At 41.7% G+C, this 24,157-nt stretch overlaps 1 protein-coding gene across 10 annotated transcripts in view; it reads left to right on the plus strand.

Annotated features, from left to right (window-relative positions):
• The window catches only part of WNK1 (WNK lysine deficient protein kinase 1), a 104,927-nt gene extending 83,591 nt beyond the window's left edge, over positions 1 to 21,336 (plus strand). For 6 of the 10 annotated variants that reach the window (XM_075756589.1, XM_075756600.1, XM_075756624.1 and 3 more), the window contains 9 exons: positions 2,084 to 2,167; positions 6,476 to 6,562; positions 7,268 to 7,337; positions 8,823 to 8,902; positions 9,441 to 10,093; positions 11,063 to 11,265; positions 12,513 to 12,707; positions 19,707 to 19,894; positions 20,190 to 21,336. In XM_075756589.1, the coding sequence (XP_075612704.1) occupies positions 2,084 to 2,167; positions 6,476 to 6,562; positions 7,268 to 7,337; positions 8,823 to 8,902; positions 9,441 to 10,093; positions 11,063 to 11,265; positions 12,513 to 12,707; positions 19,707 to 19,894; positions 20,190 to 20,504 (1,875 nt within the window). In that variant the 3' untranslated portion in view covers positions 20,505 to 21,336. The remainder of the gene's footprint in view (positions 1 to 2,083; positions 2,168 to 6,475; positions 6,563 to 7,267; positions 7,338 to 8,822; positions 8,903 to 9,440; positions 10,094 to 11,062; positions 11,266 to 12,512; positions 12,708 to 19,706; positions 19,895 to 20,189) is intronic. The other 4 variants (XM_075756606.1, XM_075756614.1, XM_075756637.1 and 1 more) reach the window with 1 other exon arrangement.
• The last annotated feature ends 2,821 nt before the right edge of the window (positions 21,337 to 24,157 follow it).

The raw sequence follows: 24,157 nt of genomic DNA on the forward strand, positions 1-24,157 counted from the left end.
TTTTGAGAAGTTTACAAGATAGCTGGATATCTGAAAACAACCTTTTTTGTTTTACTGAATTGTGCTCTCCAAACAAACACTCTTCCATAGAGATAGCCATGACTTACAGTAACAACTTGAGATTTGTTGTGGATGTTGTTACCTACTCACTAACCAGAAGTATCAGTGTGTGAAATTAGACTACCTATTTTCTTATAAATAGCTCCCTGTGTTGGGAGACAGTGTGTTTCAGTATCTTAAACTATTGGTAGCCCTTTTTTCAAAGTTGAAGAAACTTTAAGGTGTTTAACAAATTGAAAACCTTAAGACTCGCTTCTTGGTGTTTCTGTAACATTCTTTTCCACTCAAATTGAGCTAATGCTCTTAGCATCTCCACTCACTAGTAGTCTTTCCCTTTTACTCTTTGTATTCAAATAAAGTAGAAAATTTTTGCCAAGGCAGCTGGGAAGGAAATCTAGACACAGAGGCACTCATTTATATTGAAATGAAATTGAGACTTAGAAAAATTAAAAAATAATAAAAACTGGTATTGGATAAGGAACAGTTGGAGCAGTTAGAGACCTGCCAACTGCAAACCTGGAATTACAAAGGCTTGGCATTAAATGTAATAAATGTTTGGGGGTTGTGATGGTTATTGGAAAACTACCTTCTCTCTGAAGTTTTTACTTATAAATTAGGTTTGTTGGGTTTTTTGGGTTTTGGTTTTGGGTTTTTTGCCCCCCAAAAAGCTTTAGTTTAGTTTCACTTTGTGTTGTTTTTGAGCTTTAAGGAGCTTATTGCTTTAGTTTTCTGGGGTTTACTAAACTCTGTGTGTGTATTTTATTTTGTTTATGGCCAATCTGTTATCCTAGACAGTTAAATGTGTTTTGACTTGTCTTATGAATTTGTTTAAAGTATGTTTTGCCTCTTACTTATAAACTAAATGATTAACTTACCACAGCTTAACAATTCAACATACACATGGACATTACCTGTTCTGAGATGTGTTCCTAGTGCACAAAAATGCTGAGGTAATGCAACTTGGTGTAGTTCCTGCTGAAACGTTGTTGGGAGGATAGATAATTATGGACTGTATCTTCACCGGGCAGTTATTACTGCAGTTTGAACCATTAGTTAAGCTGTGGTAACATGACTGCAGGCTAGAACTGGTTCTGCTTGTTGAGGACCGGAGCAGACTTTGGGCCAGTTACCCCTATCCAGCAGTGCTCGCTGTCGTACAGGGGAAACCAGCTGACCAGCACTGCAACTCCTAAGGCTATCATGTGTTTCTCAGACTTCAAAGCCATGGTCAAGCCTCAGGATTACAGCTGAGAATAAGAATTGAAAATTGTGTAATGGATGACTTAATTCCTAGAACTTCCCACTTCCCTAACAATGGAAATAACTAACTGGAATGTGCTATCTGACCTGGTGGGGAGGCTTTGATGCCCCCTTCTAACCTTTTCAGTCTCTCTAACCTCTTCCACATAACCTGGATGACTTCCCTCTACCCAGTTGCATGGCCTGGTCATCTTCTGTGGGTCATCTACACCCTTTAGGTTCAAAAAAAAGTGATGGATCAAGAAATTGGTGTGAGAGGTCTATAAATCTGCTTCTACAGACATCCTCAGGCATGACAGTTCCTGTTCTCAAGTCATGTTGCTTGGAACAATTTGCCAGAACCACGTAGCTTGCTGTAGCTAATGGGCAGTTAACATAGATCTGTTGTAAGGAGATTTGAGTGCATTCTCACACGCTTTTATAAATTAAGCTTCTTGGAAACTTAATTGCTTTTTGGAAGAATTACTGTAGCATTTCTTGCAGACTTGAAAATAATATTTCCAAGTTACTTTGCTCCTGGATACAGCAGCTTGTATAAACTGGAAATTGTGACCACTCAAAGATAATCTGGATTAAAAAAACAAAACAAAAGCAAACAAACAACTTCCCCCAACTTTGCAAAACTCCCTGAAGACTCTATGCTAACTGTCCAGGAAGAGTCTGTTGAGGCTTCTGTTGTATGACATGACTTACTGTAGCTTGGTATCTGATCCTTCTGTTGTTCCGTGTGTGATGGCTCGCGTTTCCTCTTCATTATCCATAGGTGCTACCAGTAGGTTCTGAACTTCCGGCTGGCACTCCATCCAGTGAGCCGCTGCCACCTTTTCCAGGACCTTCACTAACTCAGGTGCTACATGACTCAGCAGATTTTATCTGCTTCTTTTCCTCTCAAAGAGCATGTTTCGATTAAACTCTCCATTGCATGTTATTAATGCCTTTTTTTTTTCTTTTCTTTTGGCTGAGTAACCCCTTTTGTGTAACTGTAGTAGTAGCCAGAGTCACTTCAGCACTGGATATGTAGTTTGCCCTTCGGGATGCTCTACCTAGTGTCTGAAGCACAGGAACAATTAATCAGGCTTTGGGGGGTTTTTAGTGTGTTAATCAGAACTTTAGAGGGTTTTTTTGAAAATAAAACACAGGTGAGTGTGTGCATAAAACTTGAACGTGTTTTCTTCTTGAAAAGGGTATAGTAGCAAAATAATGGCTCCTAAGGTAAGCAGTATATACTACAATTAAACGTTAATGAAAATGCAAAGTTGCTGGGCTTTGAATTCCTGTTTTGTTTTGGGTTTTTTGTGGGGTTTTTGTTGTTTTTTTCTTTTTTCAGTTGTAATAACTGAAATAGTCTCTGATAATAATAGGCTCTGATTTCACTAGGCTTTCAGATTTGCAAAAGGTCTTTGAAGCTCTTGCACATAAACATGAGTTGAAACGTAACAGTGGCTTCCCTTGCTCAAATTCTGTCCTTGTATGCAATAGTTAGCTTGGATATTTTATATGTAAATTGGACAGGTGTTTAGCTCAATACCACAAAGATTAAATCTGTCTTCACTTTTGTTTAAAAAAAAAGGGAAAAAATCCCCAACCTGTAACTGAAAGAACTGTATTAACACAAAACTGTTTTATGGATCTTCTAAATGCTGTGTAATGAGATGTAACATGGGAACACTACACTTCAATATGCAAAGAAAAGCTGAAAAAATAACCAAACAAAACCAGTGAGAGTGAGTTTTGCTACTTTTGAAAGTTTGAGAGTAAACATGATGATGACATTCTGTAGAATTAAAGTGCATTTGGCACAGAATTATCGTCCCAATTTTATATTCGAACCTGTGAAGAAGATATGATTCAAGTGGGTACCCTGCTTAAGGCTCAGAGTAATTTTCTCTTAAACCTAGTGTTTCCTGTGTTCATGTGCTTCTTATAGTATTTACTTCTTCCACCTGTGACTTGAGTCCACAGTGAATAGTCTTGGAATACGTGTCCAAAACCTACACTTGAAATGGAGTCTGTCCTTTTATAGAAATAATTATTCATTTCAGTTTTAACTATAGTTTTAAAGTAATTCCAATACAACAGCTACAGTATGAAAATTTGTACAATACTTATTAGCAGCATGGCTTGATTTCTTTTTTTCTTTACTTGTTTTGTTTTGTTTTCTTGACTGCTGAGAATTTTTAATACAGACTGTGAGCTAACTTTGGTAAATTCCTTTCCCTGACACTCTGGTAACAATCTTCCTCTCATCTTTCACAACAGAGTTCTTGAATTCGGGTTTCACCTGTGGAAGGGAATTTAAAATGAACTTTAAAGATCATTTTAGTTCTTTGTAAGCTGTTCCTTGTTTGGGATTTACAATAGCTTGATGAGAAGACTTCTAACTGAAAGGATTTAAGCTGTCATACAAAGGAGAAATAGTTTAAATCTACAATTTTCTAACACTGTGTTAAGGCAACTTTGGTTAGTGAGCTGTCATGGATTATATTATGCTACAGCTAAAATGAAAAAAATAATTACAAGTATTAGGGCACTAGTCTTCAAAGATACCATTTCAATATTATTTCCATTTCTCTGTTTCAAATGTGAGAACCATGATATTACCTGGTTCTAAAGACTTGAGTGGAATCGAGCAGCAGGGCATGTTAGCTGCTTTTGTGTAGTTTTATGTTGGTTATGACATTAATAGTCCCTTTTAAAATTTTCCGTCTTTTTTCCTCCAGTGCTCTCTACGCAGAGCCTCTGTCTTTATTCATCAGTTTCTCTAGTTCTCCCAGTAAATGTCAGTATTTTGTCATCTCTTAATCTCTCTTAAAGAAGTTTGCATCAAGTATGCCTGGAGGTTAGAATGGAAACAATCTAGTGAACCTAAGTTACAGTGTGCTGCAAGTTGACATTTCATCCTGTCTATTCCTGCTCCACCATCTTCTTGGTCTTCATCTGATGCAGTAAATGCAAATCAGTGACCTTAACTGAGGAGTTCTCACAGATGGCCTCTGTGACCAGAAGTGCTTCTTGGTTGTCTCTTCTTAATTAAAGCATGTTTAAATCCTTTGTAAGCAATGGGAATCAGTCCACTACTTGGAAACTATTATTCAGTGTGAAAAGGCAGAAAATTGTGCTCTTTATATAAGAAAACTACAAAGGTGAACGTATGGCTCTTGAAACCTATCAGGAAAGGAGTGCTGCTGGATTTGGCTTTATGCAGCTTCTTTCTAGCAGGTTGAATGAGGGTTGTATTCCTGCCCTGTGAGTAATCAGGAAATGGGTATCTTCTGCCTCCAAACTGAGCAAGAAGCTGATTGTCTTATGTAGAGCTTGAAGGTGGTAGTGTTAGCAAGCAGTCCTTCCCCCCACCCCCAGCTTTTGGAGGCAAAAGCTGGTTCATGCCTTTCAGTCAATTCTTTTTGAATCGTGGTTTTGCTGAAGAGGAGGAGGCAACAATTTGATGATAATTCTTATCTGTGTTCTTACCATGAGCAAAGGTAGCAAATGGATCTGGAAACAGCTGGTTAAAATCAATCACACTAAGTTCGTAGTCCTTTTTATCGTTGTTGTCATTGCTTGGAACTGGGCATACTAGTAATATTTTCCCCCAAACTCAAAGCACTTGTAGCCACTTATGTGACTCAAGCCACTGCAAAAGGCTTCTTCCTGTTTGTCTTAGGTATTTCTGGCAGGATTTGAGGTATGGAAGAGGCACAAATATAGATTCGTTGCTTCTTGTCCTTTGCAAACAGTGTACCTAATTTCACTTCTCATTTGAACTGTAAAGCCTGTCTAGGAGTGAGACAAACTGGAGACCAACTGGCTCAAATCTAATTGACTGTTAAGAGCATTTGCTGCTATCTGGAAAATTACTGGCTTGCCTTAAGGTAGATAGGCTTGTCTTCCTTACTGTTTCTGTCAGTAGCTCATTACACAGCTTTTTTTTCTTTCCTTAATACCAGACACCTAATTTGCAGACAAAGTATGTGTCATCTCAAGACCAGTTTTGAACAGTTTGTTCCTTAGTCTGAAATACCTGTTGTGTTTATTCCTCAGTTGCTTTTTGAAGTGTATTGAGATCAATTTTTCAAGCTTCATTTCAGTACCCTTGTTCCATAAGGAAATCTTTATTTCCTGATCATTCTGATATCTCAACTTTTTGTTTACTTGAAGCAAGTATCTTCTTGTGAGCATAAATGATGAGAATTATACAATATTCCAGGTGAAATGTCCTCTTTATTTTGCAGTATTACTGAGTTAAATTAGCTCACTTGTCTGCTAAGCATTTGGATTTCTGAATGGAGTCGCAGAAGTCTGCATCTTCTTGTGCTTTTTTTTTTTTATTTGGATGGAATTGATATGGGTTTATTCTTAGGGGTTTTTTTGGTTGTGTTTTGAAATGCACAATTCAGGAAGAATGTCATCCTGGCTACCTGTTGAAAGCATCTTTATGCTATTGTGTCCCTCTAACTTTCAATTTCTTGAAAGTGGAAGGTAATGTTTTTATGTTGCTGTGACCTCAGCTTCAGTTCTAAAAATAGATCCAGCTTTTTAATATAAAAGACTTGGAAAGATTAATGATGCTAAAGTTTGGATGGCAATTTCTACTCCATAGGGTCGGAATTGCACCTTAGTGACGTAAGTCAATCTATCCAGATAGCTTCTTTGAGGGAACTTCTAAGTGTGTGTTTGTGGTTTGTTTTGTTTTTTTTAAATTTGTGTTATCCTCAATCTTGCTTTATCCAGTCTTGCTTTTGAAATTAAGGGCATCTTTTTGAATTTTTCTGTGATTTTTTTTTTTAATTGACTTCAGTATTTTATATATGATCCATAATACGAATTACCTCCCTTATCCTCCAACCAAAAAAAAAGTGGAACTTGGAGGCTTGCAGCATATTTGCTCTGTTCTTAAGAGTGGGAATGCAAGCTTCCTGCTAACTTCAGGAAAAAAAGAAGTTCCAGTTAATGCGTCTTTTCTGTTTTTTACCAAACGCGTTGCTTAAATTGCTTCCAGTCTTACTGTGCTATACATGTTAAATGTATACGTGTAGGAAGGGAACCCGATAGAAAGCTGACTGCTTTAAGTTTTAGTTTTAAGTATGACAGCTGTTTCTCAAATGTGATGTATTTCTCCTGAGCTGGGACAGCTACTTACTGCTTCCTTTCTCAGTCCCAACAGCCACTGGAAGATCTGGATGCTAAGCTGAGAAGAACCCTTAGTCCAGAGACCGTTCCAGTGACATCTGCCCCTGCCTGTGTATGTTTGCAATGTTGGCAGCTAGTAGTCTTGAAAAACTTTGGTGTTTTCTCAAGGTCATGCTCTTAGGTTACTGCCTTTAATATGACTGCACCAGTCTTTAGACTTTTAAAAATAAAAATGAAGAGTCATTGTTCAGTTTGTGGGACTGAGTCAACCAAAAATAGGAAAAATATGTATGTTGCAATAGATGATGTATTTCCTGAGGCTGGTTTTGGTATTAGTTCTTTATCCAGCTTTTTTGATGATGTCATTAATGTCACCAAACTAGAAAGCAAAGTGACTATGGAATAAGGGAAATAGCACTAAACAATCAGTATGTGGTATGTCAGTCTTAATTTGGGAGGGATATTTAAAGTGTGGATCTGAAATTTTAAAATACCATAATAATAAACTTTCCTCGAAAATGAAGATAATGATTGACATTGTGACCTCCAAGTGGATACTTACGCATTACTTCTGCAAAGCAGAAGGGGATGTTCTGCTGACAGCCTTGGGGTCATAAGGCATGCAAAATCTCCTCTTGCTGACGTTGCTTGCTTTGGAGGTTAAAAACTCTTGCATTTGTCTCATCATGGGTCATACTTTGACCCTGGTGGAAATAAAAGGTTATTTATGTGATGTGCAGTATGGTGGATTTGGCGGCATTCAAACTGCTGAATCTTTTAATTTTGTTTTGTTTTGTTTTCTCCATTGAACCTCTAGTCTGTGCCCTCAGTAGCATCTACAACGGTTACTGGGCTGGTGTCCACAGCAACACAGTCTCTGAAGGATGGTAAGACAGCCTTGATTATTTCAGATGGTTTCTCAGCATGGAAATATAATCTAAAATTGAACAGACTAGCAACTTGGAAGGATATAGTCTTTTTTAGTAAGTTGTACAATGGCAATTCCTTAAGGATCATATTAGTTTTTAGTAACTAGATGGAAATTTTCCACTGTAGACCAGGAGAGGGGAATGATATTTGCGTATTGTAGTAACTCGTTTAGGATTTAAAGCTGTCCAAAATGCTAAATTAAGACTTGCAAAGAATCTGCAGTATGCTGCTAAGGTACTGCTTCAGGAGTGGAAGGAACTGTTTTCTGTCTTTTGTTCTTGGCAACAACAGTAAGACTTCTCATTTTGCATCATCATGCTGTGTTCTATATGTAGGATGCCTCTTCCTAACCTGAAAGAGTGTTTCTTTTCCATTTAAATAGAGCAATGAAGGTTAAACTACTAAAAATTTAGGAAAGGTGGTAGGAGAACCAGCCTCCCTTCTGGCTGATTTAGAACAATGGAAGGTTGACTTGGATGATCGACAATTCAAGTCTACATGATCAATGACTTTCAAATCTAAATTGGGGCGGGGGGAGGAATTCAACAATGTGCAAAACAGTCTGAGACTTTCCTATCAGTATTCCACTAACTGTTTTAACTTTAAAAATCTTTTTTTAAAAGAAACTGTTGATGTGGTACTAAGATTATTTCTGAACTATCTAGTAAACATTATTTAACTTGCATGTGCCTCTGAAGTTCAATGACAAACCTTCAAAAGCTAATAATACCAATAGGGAAAAAAAATATTCCCATTTTGGTATGTCAGTAGTGAACTGTACCATAGAACTGCTAGAAAATGAGTTGGGTTTTGCCTGCTGAAGTTTGCAAGGTAAAAGTAAACAAACTGGGAAGTTGCTTAATAAACACAGCAAGCTGTCCAATAGAACTAATTTAAAAATAGAGTGTTATTTCTCAGCTTGGTAACCTTATACTGCCAGTGCATGCAGCAACAAAATTAGGAGCTGACACCTAAGAGTCCAGCTCTGAAAGCTTCAGATAGACTGCTTTCAGTAAATGTGGCTTATAGCATTTCTTCAATTTACCACTTTTCTATTAATAAATTGTCCCCAGTATTTGAGAAATTTAGGTAGTCAGTGTGGGTATTGAATTAAAATAAGCTTATTCTTACATAAACATGAGTTCTGTTTTTTATTCTTCGGCTATTTCACATCCCTGTTTGAAATCAGTGTGGTTTTTACTGCTATCTAAAAGTGCACTTCTAGCAAGTATGCAGGGAAACGTCCTAGAAAAATACTTCACTTGAATATTGCAGTTTGATATTCTACCTAGAAAAGCTGAAAAAAGAGATCAAGTTTCACAAATCCAAAGGCTTGTTAGGAGTTAATTGATAGTTGAGTTTGACGTAGATAAAAAGTAATGATTGGAGATCAAATAATTTGTTGCTCATTTTCTTCTTAATCCCATTCTCCTTTTGCTTAGCTTCTGCATCGTGTGGTGGAGAGAGCAGTGGTATGGCTACCACAGCTGGAGCCGGGGTTCTTAAGATGGGACGGTTTCAGGTAGGGGAAGTTAAACTGATCTGGTTGTTGATACAGGATCTTTGCTGAGCAGTTCTTGCATAGCGCCCACTTGGTGTGCCTCAGGGCGGGAGAAAATGTCCACATTGAGCTTGTGAGTGCAGTGCTTTGTGCAGATGCTGTTTTCGTTCAGGGCAGACTTGCAGTAGATTACGCAGGTCTGGAATTGTGAATAGAGCATTTCATCACGTCAGGCCTTAGCTGTGTAACTGTTGGCCTTGGTCTTTAACGTTAGGCACTTTTTGGCTAACAATGCTTGGATGTTCAATGTATTATATCCTGTTCGTGAAGGAAGTGCCCTCTTGGTCTGCTGTGTTTCTTGGAGTTAATCCTCCAGAATGCTTAGAAGTACAGTTTTGCGTGGCAGTGTGTTACTTGGAGGGAAGCGGTAGCTTGCTTTGTGGCGTACCAAGGAAATGAGTTATTTTCACGTCTCAGATGCATCTTACTATTAAGGTAAATAAAAACATTATGTTAAGGAAGAACTAAGAAAGTCTCCATGACTGTATTTCTATTCTAGGTATCTGTGGCAGTGGATGATGTGCTAAAAGAGGGTGACAAACCTGAAACTAAGCCTGTGCAATTTGAAACCACTGATTCTTCATCTCTTTCTGGCAGTAGCCCAGAGAGTACACTGGTAAAGCAGGCTGGCACTTGGAAAAGTGAGGCTGTTGCTGACTCTTCCATGGATGTGGTAGATGGCATTCCTCAGACAGTTCCTGCGCTGCAATTACCAGTAGATGTTGGTCAGCCTACTAAGGTCGGGCGCTTTCAGGTAACAACAACGACGGATCAAGTGGGGCGCTTTTCAGTGTCAAAGACTCAGGATGAGGTCACCTGTGCAGAGAAGGAGCCAATGACTCTTCCTCTCTCTGTGGACTTGGAACAAGTGGCTGCTTCAGCTGCAGCTCCGAAGAAAGAGTTGGAGTCAAGGCAGTCCCCACACATGAATGGTCCATCCTCTGAACCGGAGGCCGCCTTCTTGAGCGGAATGGTGAAGGATTTGGATGACGGCTCGGGGAGCCCAGACTCCCTCCAGCTCCTGGGGTCAAAGATCAGCCTCCCCGTTCAGAGCCTTAGCAACTCATTCAACTCTTCCTACATGAGCAGTGACAATGAGTCGGATATTGAAGATGAAGACTTGAAATTGGAACTCCGTCGGTTACGTGAGAAGTAAGGCTTTTTTCCTTCTGTGGTTGTGTATGAAATATATGTAACGGGATTAATATGAATTTCATCTGTACTTTACTCTTCATAAAGAAGAAAAGTAAACAACCTTTGCTAAGCGTCAGGACCCATTGTCAGTGTTTATGTGGGAAGTAAGATTCTTTAGTGGGAAAGTAGTACACAGTTATAACAAAAAAGGCACATACATGTTTGCTGTGCTTAATTTTCTAATCTGTAACCTTGTTGCATGTATTTATATGTAGATTGATTGCTGTACTGTGGATAAGACTGCAGATGTATAGAAGCATTTTGCATATCGCTGAAGTTTAGTATTTAGTGGGAGTAGCGGTGTCTCATTTGAAAATGACACACAACTCTCTGCATTTCTGATTTGCATTTCTGGCATTTCTAATGGTTCTCCTTTTCCTGAAGAATCCCTGTTGGCTCAGAAAAAAAAAATTTAGAAGTCAAACAGTGTGACCTACTAATTTGTTTATATTGGAAGTTGAACTTTTTTTTGGGCAGCTGGCAATTTTAAATCTTGTGTATGCAGCTGCTCTAAAAAAACACCTGAGGCAATACAAATGTAGAAGTAAGTCTCCAAGGCCATATATCTCAGCAAATGTGTAGTCTAGCTATTCCTGTAGCATTTTAATACTGAATGATTTGATCTTCTTACAGTAGGTGTATGTTCTTGCTTGTACTTCCACTTATCCTGGTTTTATGATTGCAGTGTTGGGAACTTTGTGTTGAAATTCTAGCCAGGGTTAGGGCACAGCGGAAAATGGCAAGTGTTCTGCCGTTGTGGGTTCAGTGGTTATTTGAGGAAAAGATTTTATTTTATCCTTTCTTAAATGTTAATGGGAGTTTGACCAAAGAAGCTGGTCAAGTTTGACTGGAGGGGAGGAATTGCTTGCATGCATGCATGTGTATGCATATAATTTTTGTAAGTCATACTCTTTTGTAACTTGTTAGGCACCTTAAAGAGATCCAGGAGCTGCAGAGTCGCCAGAAACAGGAGATTGAGTCACTATACATGAAATTAGGAAAGGCCCCACCTGCAGTAATTATTCCCCCAGCTGCACCCCTTTCAGGAAGGAGGAGACGACCTACTAAAGGAAAAAGCAGCAAGTCCAGTCGTAGCAGCTCCCAGGGAAATAAGAGCCCTCAGCTATCAGGTAAGACTTTCTTCAGTTTTTTTAGTAGATAAACAAGGTACCATCTCTCACTCTTAGATCTACACCTGTGTCTCTGTCTTGCCTTTTGAAGGGGGGGGTGTGTCTGTCCCAGTTCCTCCACTGCCTGAATTACTACACCATTTTTGAAATTGCTTTTGCTGTTTGGTAGTCTTGCTTGTGACTTTTGCAATCTGCTGAAAGATAGTGTTACATTGTTTTGTAAGAGCAGTTTTAAAAGTTGAGTTGTATTTTCTTAGAGATTAGTCATAGGGCTCTGACTAGGAAGAAAAGTGTAAATTTATGGTATGGGGGGAAAACCTGATTTTTTTATCGTTTTATTTTTTTTTTTCCCAAGATAACTACTCTTCTTGCCTCCTGAAACAGATTTTGTGGAATGGGGCTGGTCTCTTCAGCCATCTCCAGAGATTTTTTTTTTTCTACTTTAGTAGCACTTAAGCATGGTATTACTAGTGTCCTAACACTTCAGAAACCTAGTCACAGTTGAGGGATGTTAAAGTAGTGATTTTTTTTTTAATAGAGTTGTATTTTTTTTGTGCCTGCAAATTGAGAAACAGTTTCAGTTGTCAAGGGTTCCTTTCTTACTAAAACCATTTTTCTAATAAACAGAACTCTAATAGTTCTGTTTACTGTTTGAATGACATGGATGTCAGATGTTTACTGGGTAATTGTAGATGTCTCTCAAATACTGTAGCATTGAGTAAACAATATCAGAGGGCCAGTGCTGCGAGCAGAAATGTTTGTTACTGCTTCCTGGCATTACCAGAGTGAATGTGCATGTTGTGCTGCAATTTCTGTATCCAGTCACCCTGGCTGTTCACTTCTGTTTTGTTACATGATAGGGGAGCTATGTGTGAGCATGTGACAGTGAGCTAGCACAGAGCTGCCTTAAAATTTAGGTAAATAAGAATTTTTCTAATCTTGCTGCTTTCCCAGAAACTGGGAGTAGTTCCCTCCCCTTCTCTTGCCTGGATTGTCATGCTTGACCAGAGGATGATAGCCGTTTTTCTTTCTTCCCCTCCACCACAGCACTTCTTCCTGTGTCACTAGTGTAAGAGCTCAACTGATCATTTGAGTTGCTTAGTAATGACTTCACTCCCTAGTAAAGGTTCCAGACAAACTTCCCTCTGGTTTTCTCTCCTGTCCCTTGGAAACAATGACAAAAGCTTTGAAAATGATGTGGGGAGAGCGAAATGTTGAACGACTTTTTGTCTTCCTTCTTCCTCTAGGCAATCTGTCAGCTCAAAGTGCACCATCAGTCTTGCCCCCACAGCAGACTCTTCATCCTCCTGGTAGTGTACCAGAGACTGGGCAGAACCATTTGTTACAGCCCCTCAAACCTTCACCTTCTAGCGAAAATCTCTACTCTGCCTTTACCAGTGATGGTGCCCTTTCGGTACCAAGCCTTTCGGCACCAGGCCAAGGTAAGACTTTAAATGGAATTCATGTCGAGTCTCGCACCTTTGTTACTGGTGAACCAACAGTCAACTTGATGACGCTTGATTTGTAATACATAGTGTAAAGCAGATCAGTAGTCTCCAACCTATGCGTGGAGGCTGATAAGGGTGGGTTTGGGTTTTTTTGCAGCTAGATTTCTACCTTCTCACATAGGTGATATGTGAGGTGTTTGAAGTAATGACTGTATAGCGCATGGCCCTGTCTGCTGTGATGAAAGCACCAAGGAGAGTACAAAAGAGTGCAGTATGGTGGTGGCAAGCAATGTTCTTCTGACCTGGGGGGAAGGTATTGGCTGAAAGGATGAGAGACAGAATGGAATGGGGGATTGGGAATGTGACATGAGACTAAGGAAGGGGCAGAGCAGCTTTGGTGTTAACAGATAATTGAAATGGTAGGAAATTTCTGAAGACTCAGAATCCTTTTAGACTTCCAAACTGCTTTGGCTGTTTCTGTCAATGGAATTTTTAACAATAAAAGTTAAAAAAGGCTCATGTTCTGCAACTGTGAGTTAAAGAATTATCCTAGAAGAAAGAGTTAGTGTAGGAGGATGGAATGGTAGGAATAATAAATTGTTCACCTACTCAAGTTACTCAAGTTGTGGATTGCTTGTTACTACTTAGTATGTTATCAAATAATTTCTCAACACAGCTCTGATTTATTTGGTAGGGAGGGCTTTTTTGCTTGCCAGTCATTAAAGCGATGATAGCTTGATTCCTTTACTTCTCTGACCTTAGCTGTTCAAGTTTTGTTTCCCCTTGAACATCTTTTTGAGAAGCTTTGCCATAGACTGATTGAATACATCAATTCTAATGCATGTTTTTCCTGAAACTGGAGAAGTACAGAGAGAAAATGGAAACCAGCTTTTTGGAAGAATTTTCTATAGAGGTTTTTTAATGAACTGTTTCAAGTATTTTGGAGTTACTTGAATCATCTCCCTGTATGTACAGTTGTGCAGTACCGTTTTATGATTCGATACTTTTGCCAGGATTTGGCTTTCCTATAGATTGCAGCCTTACTGTTGGATTACGTACTGGAGAGTAACACTGCAAACTTGGCCTAACGTCTGGAGGTATTGGAGGGAGTCTCTTCACTCCGTATATTGTCTGCATACTCTTTGGTCCACACTTTGAGGCTTATTCTTGTGTGTCGTGTTAATGCATTTCACCCTTCCAACCTCAAGTTGCTAACATCTTGTAGTGGTGTTCTGTCTCTTCTCCTCTCCTTTCTCTGTTCTTCCTGTTTTTGTTTTCTCACAGGCTGTGCGAAGTTTAACTGTGCATCTGAGAGAGTGACGTTCAAGCCTGGTGGCAGGAGGACCCGATTTCTGAGTACGCCCTGCTTGGCTCTTTGTGTGTAACACCTTTACTCCTTCCTTGTCTGTTTTTTGTTTTGTCTTTTTGTTGTTTTGGTTTCTTTTTTCTGCTGCTTGGATCTGTTTTCATGCAGCCCATTCTCATCTCTCCACCTTGTATTCCCTCCCATCCCATGGCTCAGCTGAGCTGCTCTTAGCACACCTTTAGAAGTTTGGGTTCTCGTGCTAGGTATTCTCTATTGTTAAACTCAAAATAACAAGCACTCACTTTCTCTAAGCTTTTAGTGGAAAGTTTTTTCAGGACAGGTCAGTGAAACGACAGAAACTGGGGAGAGTTAACAAATTCTGGGTGGATGGGCATTTTCTTTTGGCCTGCCTTAATTACACATGAGGGTATGTTAGCTGACATGAGACTTGGAGGGGAGGTAGTCTTTCTAGTGGAATAGCGAGGAAGATTTGTTTTCCAAATTACTTCTTTGTTGGGCAGTGCTGTAACTGATGGGGGGAATATGTTGACTTCCTCCAGCAGTACGCTTACTATGCAAGTCGGATGTGGTTTTGCATGTTCTCAGCACTAGTGCTGATGACAGTGCAGAGCATTGATGCCACCTGTAGGCAGTTAATATGACTACTTAGGTTCATTAGCAGATGGATAGCTAAAGATTGAAGTGTTGAGGGTTTTAAAATTACTTAGAGAATATTTTCAGGCAAGCTCAAAAGATCCTTACCCCCTAATGGGCCCAGGTCTAGATGTTTTTACCGTGAATTGGAGATACACTAAATGTGCAACAAATAGCAGTAAAGGTGGGTAAAAAGACATCTTCAGACATCCTGTCAACCCTCACGAGTTACCTTGCACCCCTTTTTGAAATCCTTTCATTTGTACTTACATTAGGCCAGATTCACAAGAGAGCCTCAAACTTCTGATGTGATTGAAGTAATGATAAGCTTGAGCAGAGGCTGCTGATGTGATGCTTTTTATTGGGAGCGCTGCCACATCTCCCGTGCTGCTTCTGCAGGCTGGACCCCTTAAACATTCAACATTTGTTTCCCACCCTCTGGAATGACTTACATGAGAAAGCTTTTAAGTGCTGTAAAGAGACCGTCGGTGGCTGCGCTGCATGACAGTACCATGCATCTGTAGCATCTGTCTCGCTGCAGTTGGCAGTAGCACAGCTGAGCCAGAGAGTTGTGTGCAAGGACTAGGCCTGGCCTTCTGCAGAGACAGCTGCAATGCAACCAGCTCCATCCTGTGAGAAGGGAGCGAGTCTGAGGGAGGGGATGCTTTTTCTTGGCTGTTCAGTTTTGCAATGATACCTCTAGTCCACTGCATTGGATTTGGGGATGTAAGTACTCATGGCGTTTATTTTTTCAAATTGAGCAGCTTTGAGTGTTTTTGCTAGGTATATTAATGTGTAGATGTGCACTAACTGACATCTGCAATCTCAAGATTTATGGCTCCTTTCTTGGAAGAATTTAACTTCTTACCAAAGCTAACTCTTTCTAAAATCATCTTTAGGCTGGCCTGTCCTTTTTTGGGGTAGGGAGTATAAAGAACAGCCGTTCTGTTTCTAGAACTTACAATGAACTGAATATATGAGGGTATCGTTTACTTACAAGGCCTTGGCTTGCTGCAAATTGACCATCATCCGGCTATAAGAGTACTTGAGCATGTATATATCTTGCTTATGGGACTGGTGCTAAGGGAAATGGATTTCTTTTCAAAAGTGTGTTGTAGCTGTCCTGTAAAAGCAGGTAATACTTGGCATGGCACAGCTTGGCCTGGCACTTGGCTTATTGCTGGTTGCTTGCTTCCTGGAGTCTTGTCCTTGAAATGCTATTGCAGACTGTTGTGGAGAGTGACCACTGGAGAAGATGCTGGGTTAGAATCAGCGGTGTTGAGAAAACAGTGCAGTAATTGATGCTTTAAACTGTGCAGCTGGAGAAACAGAGTGGTACAGCGTGGCAGGGAATGTCTGAACTATTCAACGGATCTGAGAAAACAGGGTGACAAAGTAAAAGCACTTGACCTATCAAATCTTTGTCATGTTGTAAACCAGTTGAACTTTGATACTTGTAAAATGCCTCCGACATTCTGACTGAAATGGAAGATGTATTTGCTTTTCCTTTTGTGATAACAGCCAGTTGTGACAGTAATGTCTCCTGACATTCTTCACTACCGTTTGGGAATCCTGAAAAATAAATGTAGGAGGCTGGGCCTCTTCTCTTTCTGAAAGTACAACTGATTAAACTGTCAGACCAGTCTTTGGGTTTTTTCTGGAATGTCCCAGTAGTGACCATAAGAGCCCTGCTGTGCCGTGTCCTCTGTTTCTCACCAAGCTTTTTGTACTGTTTGCTGATACTAAACATTTCTCACTGTTTCTCTTATCTTTAACAAATTACTCTCTCTTTGTGCTTCAGGGAAGATGGTGAAAAAAGTCTGTCCTTGCAACCAGCTCTGTAGTAATTATCTTATTTCTGTTATCTCCGATTCCTGATTGTAAAGCTATTCATCAGCTTTTTCTGGTCACTGAAGCCTTACCTCCCTGACTCTGTCTCCAGCACAGCATCTGTCTGTCTATGTTATGCCCTCTAATGTGTACTCTGTCATTAGTATATTGAATAGCCTGGCTATTACTCTTGCAGACGAGTGGAGGCAGGCAGAACCTTACCTTCACTGTGGAACTCGTTGCTCATCGCTAAAGAGAGCGAATTGAGCAGCAGGGTCAGTTGCTCGCTGTAATGTGCTAGAGTTGTACCTTTGAGCAGCTGGTTTGTTTACAGACCTGATGGGGCTTGCCACCTCAGTGATGGATCCCATTGCAGACGCTCCGTCAACGTTTTAAAAGAATAAGAGTAAGCCATCAGCGATTTCCAGTGTGTCTCCCAAAGCAAGAGGTGTTTAGAAAAGCCTGTGTGTGCTTATGTCATTTAAGACTGTTTTAAAGGTGTCTTTTGACTGCTGGTTTTGGGGCGGGGGGGGAGCTGGAATAAAAGGACAGAATGAAGGCGTTATAAGGTAGCAGGCTGGAGAGAGAGAGAAGCCTGTTTCACTTCAGGTCCTTCATGTCAGAGCAGAACTGGGGACGGCTGCTGTGACCGAGCAGGAATGTGGGGGGTTGTTTCCATTGAATGCTACAAGTTGAAGCACTTCCTTTTCAGACTCTTCTGGATGGCAGTTTCTGCAGGCTGTGACCACATCAGAGCTAAAATGTGAAATTCCTGAGAAGTCATTTTTTAAATTAACGTTATGTGGGAGGTTTAGTAATTGCATAGCTCACCTGTAATGGTGTGGGCAGGTCTGGCTGTGAGCTGAGATGGGAGCTCCCTAACAAAATCACTTTTGGAGACCAAGCTCTCACAACCTCCCAACTCTCCCACCCTGAACCAATCCAGTCCTTTTCAAAACACTTAAACTTTCCTAAATGATCTTTCACATCTTTGGCCGAATGCACTGTAGTATATACCTTGAGGAATTCTCTCCCTTCTGTGGCCCGAGGAAGCTCTCCAGTGTAGGTCTGGGATCCAGTGTGCTTACTGATTAAAGTGGAAACATGAAATATCAAAAGCAGATACTGACCATCGTGAAGAGGATGAGATCGAGTGTGTCAATCCCTGCATGAACCCTCATGGTGGAATGTGATTATTACTGGTTTTCACAGCTCCCTCCGAGTACCTCTGTCTTGCTTTTGCATCATTTGTCTTTAATTTCACCTTTCACATCATTGTTCTTAGTAAATAATTGTATTCTGAGCCCTTTCCACATGATGCATGCTTAAGGTTGTTCTTATTTCACTGTAGATTTCCCTTGCCACCTTACAGCGTGTTCCTATTTACTCTTCATCTGAGCTGCAGCTGCTCACCCTGGTCAGGGAACCCTATTCTTTCCTTTCCGTGGGGACTGTTGCATGCGCCTGCCTGCCTGTAACAACTGCTGCCCCACCTGTGGGTGCCCGGACCGGGACCCACTTCCATGCTTGAGCTGGAACTGGTGGGAGGGATACGTATCCTTCCCTACTCAGCACTACTAGAGGCAGTAACACTTTGCTTATTTGTCCTGCATAGTAAGTATGTCACCTTCCTAATTCACTCCTCAATATGAAACATTCCTGCAGGGGTTTGGAGCCAGTTCTTTCTTTGATACAGTGATTGCAAGGAATGTGGCCGATAGCCAGGGAAAGTGGAACAGGTGACGTAGCTGTCAGGCAAGAGACAGTGACTCCGCCATTTGGCCTTTGCAACAGAGAGATGATTTTCATTGTTGGCATTTTCGATGCTCTACTTTTAATCAGTTTTCTTCAGAGATGCCTGCCATAAACTCAGGTTTTCTTGAATTTCCCAGTTGCGGTCTTCAGAGCAAGCAAGTAGAAACACTTGAGGAACTTTGAGAACCAAGTAGGTGTGGATGTGAGTTTGCAAGGAGGTTTAGCACTGCTGTGGCCAAACAGTTATTTCGTCATATTTGATTGGTTTTGTAAGAAACAGATTTGTAAAATCTAGATTCACTCCACCTTTACCACGTCCTTCAGAAGCAGTCTGTTGCCCTAATGGTCAACAGTCCTTTCCACATCTCTAAATGAGGACGCTTTGCCATGCGGCTGGGAATTTAGGAAGCTTACTTGATGGCATACAATTTCTTTGATTCCTATTATGAGGTCTGCCTTTGAAAAGCTTAAATTTGAGTGCAGTTAGATAGCCTCACTGCCCCCCTCACACTTATAAGATATCTCAAACAAAGCTTCTAGATTTTTTATTTTATTTTTTTTTCTACAGGATAATGTTCAGCAAGCTTTCTAGCAGAACCAAAGCCTGATATTTATGTGAAGGGTTTTTTGTGTTCTTGCAGTCAGCCCAATGAATAGAAAAACTTGTCAAATCACGTCTGAGGAACTACTCTCATTTCTGCCTTCTTTAAGCTGTATTAGTTGTTTGCATCTGAAATGCTTGTTCTTCTGACATAGGAAATCTGAACATAATGGCAAAAAAATGCTTTCAGAGGCAAAAAGCAAAATTTAATGCAGTGCAGACTTCCCCTGCTGATCCTGGCTGTTTGGTGGATGAAGACAGTCCCATCTGGTTATCCTCAAGAACAGAAGTATGGCAGCTATTGGAAACAACAGTTGCTGTTTCTCACTGTGGCTTTTTTGTGTAATCCGGGTGAATTTTTTTCTTCATTTTACAAAGTGGAGATAATTTGCTACAGAGCAGCTGGCGATGCTGATTGTACTGCTCCTTATTCAGCATCCAGCATTGTCCTCCAAGCTGGAATTGACCTGTGCCAGTAGTGGTTGCTGCTACTTAAAAGGCATAGGATGAGAGAATGACGTGACCGTACTGTCATCCAGTGCTGAAATCTAATCTCCTTTTTCCTTTACAAAGCCCTGTAGGCTGCTACCTTTCCCCTCTTAAGATGACCACTTGCAGCACTTCTTGTAAAGTAAATGTATCTGTGAAATACTCTTAATCTGAGAAAATGCCTGTAGGAGCCCTCGTAGTTCCCACGTCAGTGTGTCCTGGAATTGAAACTTAGAATTAACCTGCATGGCATTTTAACTGGCTCTCTATTGATGTACCATTACCACGATTCTTAAATTTACGGGAGAAAGGTGATCTTTAACCTAAGTTTTGATTCCTGGTTTTTTTGTGTTTGTAGGGACCAGCAGCACTAACACAGTTGGGGCTACAGTAAACAGCCAAGCACCCCAGTCGCAGCCCACTGCTATTGCCTCAAGCCGGAAAGGGACTTTCACAGATGACCTGCACAAGCTGGTAGATAACTGGGCCCGAGATGCCATGAACCTGTCTGGCAAGAAAGTTGGCAAAGGGCATAGCAACTCTGAGGTAAGATTAACCCGTGAACATTTATGGTAAGAAACTGTTGGTGTCGTTGCTATCTCATGGGGTGTCAGAGACAGCTAGGGTACAGTTGCTGTGTAGCTTGGACAACTGCTCTAGAGAACCGTTGGCTCTGTCGTTTACGTGCAGGGTCCTGTCACCTGTGATGGAAGGGAAGGGGAGGGATCACTAAAGAGGAGGGCCGTGACATCCATTGGGAGCGGCTTGTGGAGCAAGGGTTGAGCCTGTGGGGTTTACGCACAGTTGTGTAACATCTCCTGGGGGTTGGGGTTTCTTTCAGGGCCCTGGAATGGCAAGAAAATTCTCCGCACCAGGTCAGCTCTGTATCTCTATGACATCTTCCCTGGGTGCTACGCCCATCTCTGCAGCATCAGCTACCTCTTTAGGTCCCTTCACGAAGGCTATGTGCCCTCCGCAGCAGTACGGTTATCCAGCAGCCTCTTTTGCCACTCCGTGGAGTGGGACGGGTGGTCCGGCGCAGCCACCGCTCGGCCAGTTCCAGCCCGTAGGTGCCCCATCTTTGCAAAGCTTCAACATCAGCAATTTGCAAAAATCGATCAGCAACCCTCCAGGCTCCAACCTGCGGACCACTTAGCCGTGCTTGGAGACCGCGCTGGCTAGACCTCGGGACAGGACGTGGGGAGGGAGACGGGGCCCTGTATCAACTACTAGTGCTGCAATGAACTGGTAGCTCGCCAGACTGGGAATGAATTTCTCTTTTCCAACCATTGCTGTCGACTCCCTGTAAAGGGAGTTTCCCCACATGCTTTCAAGGGGGAGGAGGATGATGATCAGCATCCTTACGATGGGACAGTGCTTTTGACCGAGGGGTTCCACTCTCGTTTGGAACGAGAGCTGCGAAGAGAAGCCATGGGGTCAGTTAACGCAGTCTTGCTGTAAAATGTCTCTCTGGTTTGAGGCTGAATCCAGACGTGTTGAGGTGGGAGAGCTGAATCCTAGCATGAGGCTTTAGCATGCTTCTCGTCTCTCCCTGAAGAACCAAGACCAGGAGAAAAGCTGTCCAAATCCCCCTCCTCTCCCTCTCCCCTGTCAACCGTATCTGGCTCCGAAATGATGGGGCACACGAATGGACTTGCAGTGCAGCCCGTGCTTGATAGGTCATTACTGCTTTAAGTAAGATATTAACAGCTTTGACTGCAGCATTAGAGCAATTTAAATTGTTTAAAAATTTTTAAAAGTTCCCTGCGGACATGTACTTACCATCAGTTTTGATGTGGAAACACTGTGATATATAAATGTTGTTGGACAACAGTAGTTTAAAAATGAGTGGAATATAGAGGGTTAAAAAGAAAAAAAAATGGGAAAAAAAGCTAGCTATATCCTTATACTTATTGGAGACACTTTAACTTTTTCCTTTGTATTTTCATTGTATTAGATAAATAAATGTGAATGTAAAATTGTATAAATTAATGTACTTGAATACTTGTCTGTTCTCCCAGTATGCTTGCTGGATATTTTAGTGCCTTGGACTTCTATTGCTTCTGCAGTTAGCATCGTCTTCCCAGCAGAGCCCCGGGCGGAGAGAGGGCAAGTTCAGAGAAGGCCGGATTGCTGGTACCTAGCGACTGGGACGGTTGAGTTTATTTAGTGATGCCGTTACTGTTTAGAGTAGGTGTATGGATGGGGAAGTCACTGACGCGGCAGGTTGGAACAACCTTCTGCGTGTTGGGGAAACTTGTCCAGGCGGGAAGATCCAAAGTTGCTGTGTGACAGGGGCCAGGTGGGGGTGGGACAGAGGGCTGCGGGCGAAGCTAAACCGAGACTAACCAATATTGTCTGTGGAGGCAGGAGGTCGGGATCGGAGATGGAGAGAGGAGGGGGGAGAACGTGTGTCTTTGGGAAAGGCCCAACTGAAGATGCAGTTTGACTCCACCTGCGAAGTGGTAAAGATGTTTGGTCAGGATGTGACTTGAGGGAGAGGTGCCATTGCTTGTTGGCATGGGCTGGTCTGCTGGGATTGCTTTTCTTACTTTTTTGTTTTGTTTTGGTAAAATCCATTTAAGCCAGGAATAGACTGTCCTGGTGCAACGTCCATTGCCGGCAATGGATGTACTTGAAACCGCCGGCATCAAGAACTTCCCTCTGTCTTATTTGGAGGACTTACGATTTTGTTCACTCTGTGACAAATTTCAAGCTGGTACCAGGACTGTAACTATCTGTCACCTCTTAGTAACTGTACTGTACCTTCTGCTTTGGTCACTCTCCCTTTTCGTATTTAAAAAAAATACTGGTTTCCTCTTCAAAGTAAAAATAATACCTGCCAGTATTTATGTAGTGCTGCGCAAAGCTGTGAAGGATGCGAGGACTGCTTCCTGACCCTTGGGAGTAGCTCACCCGGATCCTGGAAGCCAGCGCACCACAGAGATGTTATTTGCCTGATTGTTTGGTTTTGTGGTTGGTTTTTTTTTTTTTTTTTTTTTTTTGTCTGGGAGCGCTGTTCCCCCGTGGAGCCTTAACGGAGTTTTTTCTGTCTGAGGATGTTCTTGCTTTTTTATCTTTACAAAGAAATGCGCAAGATCTGTTCCTTTCCTGTCACTTTTTTTTTTTTTTTTTAACAGCAGTTTTGGCAGCAAGGGCAGGTACGGGCTGGGGGTGAAAGCCAGTGGCGAGGTGGCTGGGCTCCGAGTTCCTTTGATCCAGGGGTTTATTCTGCGTAACTGGAGCTACACCAGTGAGAGGGGGCTCACGGTGGGCGTGAGGTAGAACGGGGAGGAAGCAGGCGTCCCCCTGGCGGAAGTGAACCGGGAACCTCTGCTCTTCCCTCCGAGTGGATGCAGAGAAGATTCCTGAAGGCGCGAGGGGGGAGGCGAGCTCTGGGAAGGGGAGCAGTGACAAACCCGAGGCAGTAATGAAACGAGGGGAATATTCATGGCAGGGGAACCAATCAGCTGAATGCAGCACGTGGTTATTTAATTTTGATCTAATAAGTTTGAGGTCGTTTTTTCACTTAATGTTATGCAAGAACTGGTTTTATTTACCATTGATTGCCCCCCCCTCCTGTGGATGAATAACTGAAGTCTAGAGGAATAAACTAATGCTACTGAACTGTTAAATTATTTTGTTTAATATTACACTTTGAGTATCTTTTTCCACATAAAATCTGTTTCTGAATTACAAGCGTTTTCTTTACATTATTTAACAATGTACACTGTAAAAAAAAAAAAGTAATAAAAAAATAAAAAAATATGAATTGAAACTTTGGGCTTCCCTGGCCGTAGTTAGTTGTATGTTTTGCACTAAACCCAGGCACTGCGCTTCTTGTACGACTGCGCTTTGTGCTACCATTTGTTACCTTTGTAGAATATTTCATGAAGTCATTCAAATAAACCAAACCTGCTTTTGTTGAGCTGTGGGTTTTCTTGTCAAACAGCAGGTTCCAACCTCCGTCCTGTTCCTGAAGTGATTTAACTGTTACCAAGTACAAGAAACCTGTTTTAATGAGACCCTTAACTTCTCAAAAGCAGTGATCGGTAATGAGCCTTTGGCCTACAACAAGGTACTCCAAGAGATAATCCGTAGCAGGGATCTTCTGAGGGGCCTAAGGGGAAGGGAGGGTGAGGGGGTGAAGGACACGGCAGGAGCGGTACGAGGGCTTTTGTGGCCGAGATGGTCGAGAAGTTACTGAATAGCAGAGGAAGGTGCTCAGCTGTGCCAGGCAAGAATTTGGCGGCTCTCCCTGATGGAAGCGTGGCTGGAGCTTGCCCAGCGTGGTGCAATGCTGGAGCCGAGTGTGCTGCGAGGGCTGGGGAAGCCCCGTCCCGGGCAGAGGGGCAGCTATGGGGTCTGCTCCCTCCTCTCTGGGGTGGAGGGGAGCAGCGGCCTGCATCTGCCCTGCTGGGGAGGAGAAACTTCATCGTGTGGATGCGTAATGGGAATTCCATCCCCAAACTGGGGATGGTACTGGTCAAGAGTGGAACTGCTTTACAGGGTCACTCTCAAACAGCTGTGGACTTGCAGGAATTATTTGGTATTTCTAAACACTAATTGCTGCTGCATTTCTTTCCATTTTAAGACCAGCTTGTTATGAGTCATGCTGCTCAAGGCCTTAAAGGAAAAAAAAAAAAGCTCCAAGTAGAAGTTTTACTGCCCTTTTCCTGAGAGGCTTACTGCGGTGACCCTTAGAGGAGGCATGGTCATGTTTGCACGGCTTCTGTAGAGTCAAGAAAGCTGATGCAGTTGTGTTTACAGGAGACTTCTAATTTTTTCCTTGTAGAAGTCTGGAGCAGC

The sequence above is a fragment of the Balearica regulorum genome, chromosome 1, assembly GCF_011004875.1.
Source record: "Balearica regulorum gibbericeps isolate bBalReg1 chromosome 1, bBalReg1.pri, whole genome shotgun sequence".
Classification (NCBI taxonomy): Eukaryota; Metazoa; Chordata; class Aves; order Gruiformes; family Gruidae; genus Balearica; species Balearica regulorum.